The sequence below is a fragment of the Cucurbita moschata genome, unplaced genomic scaffold (genome assembly GCF_002738365.1).
Source record: "Cucurbita moschata cultivar Rifu unplaced genomic scaffold, Cmos_1.0 Cmo_Scf00014, whole genome shotgun sequence".
Classification (NCBI taxonomy): Eukaryota; Viridiplantae; Streptophyta; class Magnoliopsida; order Cucurbitales; family Cucurbitaceae; genus Cucurbita; species Cucurbita moschata.
The window spans coordinates 4578712-4590906 of NW_019268530.1; the positions used below are offsets into that span (position 1 = coordinate 4578712).

Below are 12195 nucleotides of genomic sequence, written 5' to 3' on the forward strand. Positions count from 1 at the left end.
AAAAAAAAAAAAAAAAAAAATTAAATACTAATTTTTTTTTTTTTCAAAATATATATATAACTCTCAACTTTAAAAAAATAAACTTTTTTATTAAAAATGTTAAAATTTTATTTTAAAATATTCTAAATTTTCAAAAACACTCTGGTCCTCAAAATTAATAAGAATTAATGGATTATATAATAATTCGACTAAATAAGCTCTAAAAATATAAAATTCATAATTATAACCCTCTATCCCAACTCTCCAAAAAAAAAAAAATTATATTATATTATTGTTGGGTTGAATTTACATACGGGAATAAGTATGATTTTGTTATTATTATTATTTTTTTTAAAAAAATGAAGTAATTCAACTCTCCAGATGTTTGAATTTAAGATTAAAATGTGGAGATAAAAAATAAATTCTCGACCACCCACCTACTACTTCCATCTCTAATTTGTTGTTTAGTATTACATCATGATTATTACAATAATTTTAAAATTATTTAATGAAATACTGTAGGTGTCAAGTTTTAATATAATATAAGAATACTAGAGTACCATCAGCACGATTTGAGTTTTAGTTCATTCAGTTACCATGACTTAATCATTCGATTTTAGAGCATGACTATAATCATTCGATTTTAGGACATGACTATAATCATTCGATTTTAGGAAAGAACTATTCAAAAAGATATATCTTAGAGAATTGATTTTACAAATTAGCTATCTTTTTAATTTAAAACTTAACGTTAAAGATGTTTTAGAATATTTTTTAAAATTCAGAGGTATTATTGCAATAAAATTGAAAGTGAGAAGCGTTTTCTATAATTTGGATATTATTTTCTACATTATTTTATTTGACATTATATAACATAAATATATATATTCACAATTTAAATTACGATAATGAAAGGAATGAATTGTTTTAAAACACATCTCACTTTCCAAAATTAAATACTGAATTCTCGTTGAATTTAAAAAAATAAAAGGTCTATTTTTAAAAAATCATTAAAAGGCGTTGAAATAAAATAGAATGGGGAAAAAGTCATTTTACTTGCTTTCTTTATTAATTATTTTTCACCCATTTTTTGTGGAATTAATTCTTCTTTATTTAGATATAGAATTACAAATATTTTGGATGAAAATTTAAACCTTACATGTATTGTAAAAATTGGAAGGCAATTAAAATCTCAACCTAATTAAACCCTTTCAATGTACTCCAATATGTTCAATCATCCAAGAACATTATTAAAAAAAAAAAATTAAAAAACGTAGAATATGCTGAATAGAAATAAAGGAGGTCATTACTCACTCGTGATAAACAGAGGAACGGACTGAACCAAATTTGGTCCCTGCACGTACCCAATCCATTAGTAGCTTCTAAACGTAGGATCTATTTATCAGGTTATATCGAACTTGGGAGTGAAAGTTCGAGACTAAATTCTAACTTTCTACAAACTAGATAGACCAAATTTGTAACTTAATCCAAAAGAACATTTTACGATCCCAGAAACCGATCTTGGAACTCGATATCAATGTGTTAAACTTCTCTGTATTAAAAGAGCATATATCAAATCTATGGAGAAATAGGCACACAGAAAGACATGGTACCTTTGAAACCTCCGATTGTAATTGACCAAAATAACAACAATGCCTCTGGAAAGACTGGATACTTGAACCAAATTGAAATGGGGATCATGCCAACGAAACAAATAGGATGATTCGGATGCGAATTAAAAATAAGCACTTGATAATATTTTTATTACTTCAGCTAAAATACTGATCAGGATTTACAATTTTTACATGTAACGCCAAATAATCTGTATTGAAATATCAGCACACTAATGTCCAGCCCAACTCTGTGCCTCCACGTCTAACACTCAATTTTTTTTCCCAAATAAGAAGAGCTAAAGCTTAAATCATGAATAAAAAACCCATACAAGTACAATTAATACCTGGGTTTAGGGATGCATGGAGACTTCTGGGAAACAACTGCAATCCTTCTGCCCTCCCATTTGCAGGAACAAAGAAAAAGAAAGAAAGACAGAGTATTGCAATTTCTTTTGTACATTAAGTGTGAATGGACCTATTTATATTACTCAAAATGACATTGAAGGACCTAACTTGCACATATCTTATCTAACAGCCTCAATTGATTTCAAGAAGATAACTTAGAAATCATTTCTCTCTGACATTCCCAATTGTATGGTTCTATTTGTGAAGCATATTGACTATAAGTTGAAAGAAAATCGACCAGAGAAGCATTAGGGATGTAGAGATAATTGGCCGACGTGAACAAAATCAATCAATTAATAATTAAAGTGAAAGACATTGTACCCTGTCAGGAAGATTTCTAGGAATGGGAAGTGCAGTAACATATCTCTGGGGGCAAGATCTCTGAGAACTTGTGGTTACATCGGAAGATGACGAGGCCTCGCCCCCATCAACTTGTCCTCGACTATGGAACTTGGCAAACCGATTGATAACAGAGAATTTCTCAAGATCCTGGCATTCCACTCTCAAATCTAAGATTGAAGCTCTCTTCTCCACTCTGCCATAGCAAAAGCAGCTTATTACCAATTTAAAGCAAAAACACCTCAACGAGGCGGAACCAAATAATGTCAGTAATAAACAAAAGTAATAGTAGCAACAGCAGACACCAAAAGCTGAAAGAAAATTGCGATTGAAAAGTGAGAAACAATGCAAGATTAGCATCATATAATCAAATCCTCTGGAAAATAAAAAATAATCAAATCAAATGAAAGACATTAAGCTACCTCAATAAATCATCTTGCATCTTCTGTGCCCGGCTCATGAAGTTCTCCAAACCTTCTATGAACTTATGATAACCAGCTTTCCCAGATGCTTTAGGTCTCTCAGAAGGGCTAAAATGAACATACGAAAAAACCAAATATTAGTATAAAATAAAAATGTAAACAATGTACAATCTATCGTCCTTGCATAGACATTTAAAATTTTAAGGTCGGGAAAATTCTTACAGATTTCTTTCTGGATGCGAAGCATTATCAGTTCCTGTGGAAGAAACTATATTACAGGCATCCCCTAATGCTAGCCTCGCAACAAAATAAGCCACACTCTCATAATGTAAGCTGGGGTCTGAAGAGAGAGTTGTAAAAGGAGGAGGACGAAGGAGTTGTTGAACTAGCTGTGTAGTCAAGTTAAGCCTCCTCTTTAGTTTTATTATCAGTCCATCGTCGATCATTTCAACTTCATCTTCTTTCTGTCAAAGGATGATTGCAATAAGAATCATTTTATTAATAGATCAGGCACTCTTGACTAGATCTGAGATCTGGAATAACAAACATTCAAGAAGAGCCTAGTTAAACAAATAGCATACCTTGTCAATCAGCCGGTTGGTTGTGTGAGCCCAGTCAACGTCTGCCATGCTGCAGATAGAAAACAGCAGTCAGCATACATAAGAACAAGCATTAAAAAATAATAAATAAATAAATCAAGCACTATGCTTAATCCATGAAGTCGAGCTTCCACGAGATAAGTTTTCACAGAGGATGGAGAATGTAGATAACAAGAACCAAATCAGTAAAAACAAAAATATCAAAAATACAGAAAATGATTGAGGTGTAAATCAGCAAGAAACAAAAGGTGAAAATGTCAGAAAACGTTATAACAAAACTTCAAAGCATTCCAATCCTTTACTCTTATCAATCAAAAGCTAAAGAAACCTTCAGTGAAGATGCACAGAAAACGTTCTAACAAATTTTCGAAGTGTTCCAATCCTTCACTTTTATCAATCAGAAATGCTAAAAAAACCTTCAGTGAAGATGCATGGATTCTTTTTTTTCTTTTTCGAGCAATCACTTTGCACTTGCATTTCTAGTCCAATCTTATGTAGCAGTTTCTTTCAATTAACTACAAATATTTTAGTTGTATTCTTTTGAGGGTAGGAGGACAACCTTATATCCTGCAGCCTTCTAAAGCTTTGAGTGATTTCTTCATTCCATGGTAACAGTTCAGGTGCAGAGTGTTTGCGCTTTTTTGGTCTTACGGCAGACAAACTTTGATTGATGAAATCAAGTGGCAATGATTGACCAGAAGACAAATGTCTGTGTTCTATCGATGCGGGAGTTAAACTGTCCCTTGAATTATTGTGCTCACTACCATCAACAGAAGCATTTGCTTGATTCAAAGGAATTTGAGCATTGAAACCATCAGGAGGTTTTTCCACAATGAAAGGTTGATCCAAAGGCTTTATGGATGCATTTTTAGATCCAGGAAATACGGTTAAAGATTGCCCATTATTAAAGGTTCCATATTGATCAAACCAAGACGGTGCCATCTGGGGACTAATTTGAGGATGCTCGCCTCTCACACAAGATGCAATGTCAATATTAGATGATACATAGGCATCCCCTTTCTTTGATGAATAATTTACCGCTGCTGTATCTACATGTGAAATGGAACCATTGTTATGCAATGACTCTCTGACAGCATTACCGTGTCCATGCAATAAGAGTTGTCCGCCATCCATGGCAACCTGCTGAGAATCTAAACCACAATCCGGACCTTTAAATCTCTTCCCACTCCTGTTAGTTGGGTCATTATCTGCACTTTTAATGGCATGCATATGATGCAGTAAGGAGTAATGGTGTTGCGGACTAATATTTGGACGCAAAGAATGACCAAAAGTGTCAATATTTGCTCGAGTAGCCATAGAATTTGATGGAGATGCACCTAATGAGGGATGTCCAGCTGATTCCAGTCCACCTGATGCACTTGTAGCCTGCAAGGAAATTTCACTCTTCCCACCTGAAACTTGTTGGTCAGGGCTTTCTTGCATTTGTTTTTCTCCCCCAATAATATTTTGCATATTCATGGAATTTTCAACAGGGAAAATACCCTCTAGTTCCAATTTCTCTTGATTATCAGTCTTTTTTTGTCCAGAAAAATTCTTGTCTGGATTGTCCATACGCATATGAGACTTAAGCAAATCTGAGGCAGCTATTGATGGCTCCGCATGTAATGAATGTTTCTGGGTTCTGACACTTGCCCACTCATTAGGAGAGACTTTTGAGAAAGAATCCTGTCGAGACATGGGCACAGAAACCAATTCCTGGGCAAGCTGGGAAGAATTTTGTGCATTAGATATATCACCACTGCTAAGGTGAGATGTGTCAGCAGAAGAAACTAGGTTCATTTGGAGACCACTTCTGGAAATATCTGTTGACGCCATTTGGCTCTTCTCAACTCGCTCAGAAGAGACATCAAAAGTTCTTGAATGAACACCAATTTTATCCGAAAACACACTAGCAGAGTGATTGGCAACTAGGTGCTGATTGTGCAGATGACTTCTAGGATAAGGAAAGGCAGATTGAGAAGCTGCAGCCAAGTTTCCTTGAGCATTGATATGAGGGATTTTATTGCCGCTGTGTCCAGAAGGACCAGTTATATTATTTCTCAAATCCCTCTGTTTAGAGGCTACAGAAGCCAACATATGACCACGTTCTCCTGTTTCCGAGGTAGAATGGGTTGAACTCATAACCATGGGCGAGGAACAATGAGAAGATAGAGCAGAATCTTGCATGGACGTGCGTTGAGGGGGCCCCAGTTGCAAACCAAAAACTTGAGAATCAGAGGACTGCTTTCGTGGTGCTTGACCAACTGATCCATCAGAAGTTTCTGCTTCAACCATTTCAGAAGAAGGATTTCGGTAAGAGGGACTATGTGTAGCATTACCATGTTCTCTTGGCTGGTCCACTTTGTGAAGAAGCTCAAGCATATTTTGGCTGCAAATAAATAAAGAATGAGAAGGATTTTACCTAAATCATCATTTAAGTTGAAATATATAATCCAGAAACACATAAATGCTCACTAATGATACTTGGTTCAGAAATCAGATATCAGATAACAGATAAAAAGGTGGAAAAAAGTGTCAGAAAAGGAAGGAAATGCAAGGTATCCGCCCTAACCAAGCTAAAATAACACCCAAAGAAAACCCTCCAAGTAGGGTAAATCAGGGATGGATAATAGTTAAGAGATTGAAATCCTATTTTAGTCCCTCAACATTTTATGTCATTTTGGCCCTTAAGCTTACAAAAATTTTATATTGTCCCTAAAATTGGCATAAAAAGACCAGTTGAACCCTATTTAACAGAAATCAAACAGTAGGCTGATTAAATCTACCCTGCAAACAAATATTTGAAGTCTTATGTAGTAGGTCAAGAGCTAAGTTCCTAAATAGCTTTAAGATTTTGTTTAATAATTGATAAAACAAAAAAAAAAAAAAAAAAAAAAAAAAAAAAAAGTTGCAATGACAAAAAGAAACATGATCGAAGTTCATAAATGGTAGTAGCAACAAGCATAAATTGCATAAATGATAATAAACAATTGTTCAGTGTTAGACTACCTGGACGGTAAGGCCACTTGTCGTGGATCATGACCAGTAAGGTTATCCAAAGAAGAAGAAAAACGAGATCCAAAAGGTGGAAGCATTCTTTTGGAAGGTATATCTCCAAAGGCTCCCATGTCACTCTGAAAACAAGCTTAAGCCTTCATTAATCATGGAAATTTTGAATCGATTCTCAAATTAGAAGTATACCAAAAAAAAAAACAAGATTAGAAAAAAAAAATTCTTATTGCAACAAATTGAAATGCCCATCACCTTTTCAACTTCCATTGAATTTCCATCTGTTCCTGATTTGGATTGCCTAAAATGACTTAGCTCACTGCCTTTAAACCCATGAGAATTCTGCTGCATAGGAGCCTGTGGTTGTGTTGCATGGCTTGTTCCAAAAGAAGGTTCCATATCCATATCTAAATTCCCCATAGGATGATACTGGAATCTGCGAGAAGTTAGAGATGGCTTTCGAATGGTATTACCTCCTACTTTCTGTTTGCTTCCAGAAGAAGTGTGTGTATCACTAGTATTTGAGTTTTCAATCTCATGCATTTCAGTCGCACCCTTCTCTAAGCAACTGTTCCCAGGTGATTCGAACATTTGAGAGCCCTTATCATGATGATGTTGGTATTTTTCCACAAAACCACTTTCTTTTAACTCCATTGAAGTAGTAGCATCTTTCCAAAAGGAAACATTACGATTAATGGGATTGTGTTGCCTGCTTCCTAGGTCATCTCTTAAACTGCTAGCATTAGTTACTGCAGCATTGTTTATCATATGAGCACCTTCATTGTACACCTGCGAGTTTTCAACAGCAGGATTTGCATGCTGCAACTCATCAGTTGCGTTAGGAATTGAATCATGGTTCTGCTTAAAAGTAGCAGAACCCATCTCTTCACATAAAGTTCTCTTATGATCTCCACCCTGAGAAGATTGTGACATGTTATGTGTTTTATGATTTTTCATACTGTTACCTCCATGGGAGAACATCGGTTCAATATAGCTCCAACCATTAGGCTTACATGGTTGGCTATTATAAGAGGACACATTCTGTTGACGGAGCCAAGATCCTGACATATTATCTGCATTTATTTCCACACTTGAAGTATTACCTTCGTTTTCAGACAAATTGTGACCCTCAGCAAGTGACTTATGTTGCAAATTACGGTCTATCCATTTTCTTTCACCATCCAACGATGGAGTCAAACTTTGGGCCCTGCTATTCTGAAAACCTTCAGTTTGTTGAAAGAATGGTTTATGAGCCGGTTGCGAAAATCCAAAGGCATTGGCTGAGTTAGTATAATTGTTGGGCCTATTATTTGCCGCAGAAGAGACAGAAGAATGTCGAGAATTCATTGTCTGCAAGTTGTTATCAACCCAAACAGGTTGCAATTTTCCACTGCCATTGACATCGGAAGATTGCTGATTACCATTTGGAGCACCGCTATTATTACAGTTTAGGCCACCCCACCCTTCTTGAGCGCCCATATCCCCACTTGAAGTTTCTGCCACAGCTGACTGCATCAAAGCACTCCAACTTCCACTCTGTAAAAAGGAATATCCAGCATTAAAATCCATACCATCTGCCATATTGAAACCACCTGCCGTAATGTTATCATTCCTGCCAAAAGCATCCCACAAGTTGTCATCTGAACCATACAAAATCTTTTCTTCAGCGGGATCTAGTGTAGCCACAGTCTGTGGTGGAGCAACCTGTGCCATTGTCTTCTCCTGTGACACCTCTGATCGCCCGTTGAAATCTTGTCTGCTACCAAATTCCTGCATAGATGTATTTCTCTGTTGGAGATTCACATGCTGCAAGTTTTCAGAATTTAATCCACCATTTAAACCTTGACTGGCAGACATGCCAAACATACTTTTCCCTATGAAATCCTGTCTCACAACCATTCCATCCTGCATGCTAACCTGATCCGGGTATGCAGTATAATGGTTCCCTGAAATGGGGTCATTACTGACAGATAACTGCTGCATAGCAGGTTTATCTGTCGGAATGAGAGAGTTTGAACCTAGAAAACTAGGTGCAGTAGAAATAGGAACCCCATATAAAGAGTGATCAACTTGTTCAGGAATTAAACCCATCGAGCGCAGTGCTTGTTGCTGCTCAGAAGGAAATACAAATCCACTAGAGGAGCCCTGCATTGTTGCCGACAAACTATGTTGCAATGAGTTGGTGTTATTCACCATATGCTCAGTCAACCAAGGAGAGGTAGATAAATCATTAACAGGAATCCCATCAATCAGCGTGGCTGAATGGTTTCCTGCTGTCGGCTTTGAGTTGGATGAAATCTGATTCATCGAGCCATGTTGTCTTGCTTCCTGCTGCTGAAATTGGTGTTGCCTCTGAAGTTCTTGAATATGTGACAACATCGCTTGTTGTTGCAGAAGCTGCATGTCATGATTCCCAGGCTGCTGCTTAGGCAAAATCTGTGTCACACTGGCATTCCTGCCACTCAATTGCTGTTGGCCACCAAAAAAATCAAAATTTACGGGAGAATCGGTAGTTTCCAACCTAGCTACATTTTTCTTGCTTAATTCAGGATTATTCACTTGTGCTTCATGAATAGATAGGCCTCTAGATGTTATATGCCTATCAGATACTGCATCTGCACCTAAAAAGTTTGCTTCAACCTGTCTTGCATGGAAAAGTTGTTGTCCTGCTGCATAACCATTGAGAGATTGATATTGATTCTGAGACTCGCTTCTTCCAATCTCAGGAGTTATATATGATTGTGAGAAGTTTAAACCATGAAGCGAGTGAGAAGGCTGACCCAGTCCTCCAGAATCTGCTAGGGAAAAATATAAACAAAATATAGTCGATGCTATAAAAAAGAGAGGAATAACGATGATCCACACAAAGTAAGAAAAAAAAGTAAGGATCGGCTTTATGAAGGAACTACAAAGTAATACCTGGTTGATGAGCATTATAATTCTTCAAATTTGAAACAAAAGGAGAATTTATTTCTCTCTGGTTTCGAACCCATAGATTATTATTAAGACCAGCGCAGCTTCCATCAGCAGCCTGAGACTGATGCTGGCCCTGGTACAAATTCTCTTGGCCAAAGAAATTGTGGACCCTGTCTCCAACTTCGTTTCCAGGCATAGATGGTCAACCCCACTGTTCAGCTGGTAATGACTTTTGGTGTGAAAATAGGTACCTAAAAAAAAAGTTATCAGCTACAGCAAATCCATGCCACCTACAGCAACCACATGAGGTAATTTCTCAAGTACGGTTGTTGTCCGAAACATACCCTCTTTTGGTCATTTAAGATTTCTCAGAATTTCTATATGACGGAACCCCTCAAATATATCCTGCATATAGCCACTACACTACATCACACTAAAATAGATTTTATGGCCAAAGAGAAAATAGCAACGAGTTACATATATAATAGCCACATAGTACCATTTCAATCATGTCAATTCAAATCACTTTTTTTAATTGAGATAACATCTTGCATCATAAGAAAGGGTAACAAAAACAAGCGCCAAACAAACACTCAGGCCATATACAAATGTTTTTAAGAAACTAAACAAATGCTCTAAGCAGAAGCCAATCTTGGTAATAAAAAGTCCAAGGTTTGATGTCATTGATTTAGGTATTTTCGTTGCCTTCTACATGCAGAAAATATTAGAAAATGTAAGTTACGCTATTATCTCAATCTAGCAACAGCAACGTGTTGTTCATTTTAGCACAACATTTATAATCAGAACTTGAACTTTTTACCTCAACCAGATAGCAAACCACCCGAAGGCAACTGAACTCCCATAGTTTTTTCCCTCGTCCCCCCTTACTTGGAGATATAGCTATCCTCCTTGACCATCTTAAGGCTTCATATCTGAGGAAGAAAGGCTTTAAAGTTCTAAAGAATAAAAGACCTAAAAGCCTCCTTTGTGATTCCACTTAAAAGTTGCAATTTAACCGTTATTGTTTTGCTATAAAATATAGTTACATTCTATCCATTTAAAAGCAACTGAATTTTGAGTTTAAATTTATTAGATCTTTCCTGTTACCAGTCTCTATCTTTTCAGGTTGCTATAGCTAGACTAACATGGATTTAGATTTAACTTATGTTCATAGGTTCTGAACTACCTCGTTCCAAGTGTTTAGACATTTTGAATATCTTTATTCATCAATTTAATGAGGTAGAGAGAACATCCTTTCTCCTCTTGGCAACTGAAAAATAGAGTTTATAGAAAAAGAAAATTTGTTGTTCAACAACAATTGTTTTTGAGGTGTACAATGGCTGTTTACCTAGTTTAAAACAAAACCAAAAAGAAAGAATATTTCAAAAATTTCATAATAAAAAGACTGAAACCCAACTTGAAGGCAACAGAATGGAAAGAAATCTAGCCCCCAATCATCGACAGTACAGATTGATATTTCTAACATCATTATAACTGCACTCCATAAAGTGAAATTGTGATGCGTGGTTATTGATCGTAGCCTCATAAACCATGCAGCGAGCTACATGAATTGAAAGTTAGAACACTGCGAAAAGTCTCAAATCCAAAGATATATGGGATCATAATGAAAATTGACCTTCTAGTTCAAGTCAATCTCATACTGGCAAAAAAATAAATAAATGAAGACCATAAAATTAACAGGTCCTGGTAATATAACAATATGAGCACCGCATTTCCATGGATACTAATATTTCCACAAGTCATAATATAAACATGACTGCATGTATTCTCAATATAAAGCCGGACCTATCTCTGTAAGATAACCAGTGAAAGAACGTGAAGATAAAGAGTGGTTTGCAGTGCTTACAAACCACAATGAAAAGATTACGACATTACGTTGTAAAATTTTTCGCTCCCAGAACCCAAAAAGCTTGCGCAACACGTGAAAAGCAAAAATGACAAAAATGGGGAAGGGGATCAAGAGACGACATGTTTCGCTGACACAAGCAACAACACTAACGTCGTCCAAAAACTTCATTATCGACAAAAGGAAGTAAAACACGCCACAAATATAATCAATCCCTTCCTCCACCACCATTTTCCAGACAACCAAACAGGTAGGTACAGAAGCCACAAATTTTCTCCAGATTAACCCAAGGAGAAGGAGCAACACAACACTACAAGCTGCAACAAGCTGCAACAAGCTGCAACAAGCTGCCCGTACCCAAGACACCGCCATGAAGCACTTATTCACTATTTCCCAAAAGAAAATACCCCCCGGAAAAGGGAAAAAAATTAGGGTTTTAAAAAAGAAAGAAGGAAGCAACAAACTCACACTGATTTGATGAACTTTCACATGAACTTGTAAGCGTTCCTCTGATAATGCTGGATTATGCAGTGTTAGGGTTTGAATCAGAGAGAGATACGACTATATGTGCCTCCCCGAGCTCAGAGAGAGAGATAGAGAGAGAAAGAGAGAGATAAAGCGATCGAAAGAGTGCGAAAATTTCAACGAACTGGGGCACAGAGTTGAGGTTCGGACCGAACCTCAGGTCTGGGATGGATATGGATGATTTGGGTCCGAATCTGAGCCCCGATTGCCATCGCCATTGCCCAATGAGGTACTGCGAATCCATGTTTTCCTTCCTCCCAATAATACGAGTTTTCGCACGTGCCTTTAATTTTTTTCACTCTATCCAAAAATACCTTTTTACCCTCTGGAAATTTGGGTCAACTCATTTGTCATGGGCTGGTCCAATAAAAAGCAGGCCCAAGCCCAATTTCATTATACTCTATCTTGGGCCTAAATTGATTCGGCCCGTAAGTAAGTTCAAAGCCCAAATCCCAAATGTTGAGACCTCGAGTGCATCGGTATAAATTCACTTTACCATATGAGTTACAATTATCGAAAGA

At 36.6% G+C, this 12195-nt stretch overlaps 1 protein-coding gene across 4 annotated transcripts; it reads right to left on the reverse strand.

The window, feature by feature from the left end:
• Positions 1–1714: 1714 nt before the first annotated feature.
• Positions 1715–11917, reverse strand: LOC111452327. 4 transcript variants are annotated; one of them, XM_023092983.1, is made up of 11 exons: positions 11618–11917; positions 10103–10214; positions 9627–9687; positions 9286–9533; positions 6622–9161; positions 6367–6491; positions 3917–5746; positions 3340–3388; positions 2981–3222; positions 2759–2866; positions 1715–2532 (listed from the first exon to the last, which is right to left on the reverse strand). In XM_023092983.1, the coding sequence occupies exons 4-11, from the start codon at positions 9476–9478 to the stop codon at positions 2298–2300; spliced, it is 5322 nt and encodes a 1773-aa protein (XP_022948751.1). In that variant the 5' UTR covers positions 9479–9533; positions 9627–9687; positions 10103–10214; positions 11618–11917; the 3' UTR covers positions 1715–2297. The 4 variants fall into 4 exon arrangements, with proteins under 4 accessions (XP_022948751.1, XP_022948750.1, XP_022948752.1 ...); XM_023092982.1 differs by lacking the exon at positions 10103–10214; XM_023092984.1 differs by lacking the exon at positions 10103–10214 and having other exon boundaries at positions 9627–9700.
• Positions 11918–12195: the final 278 nt, after the last annotated feature.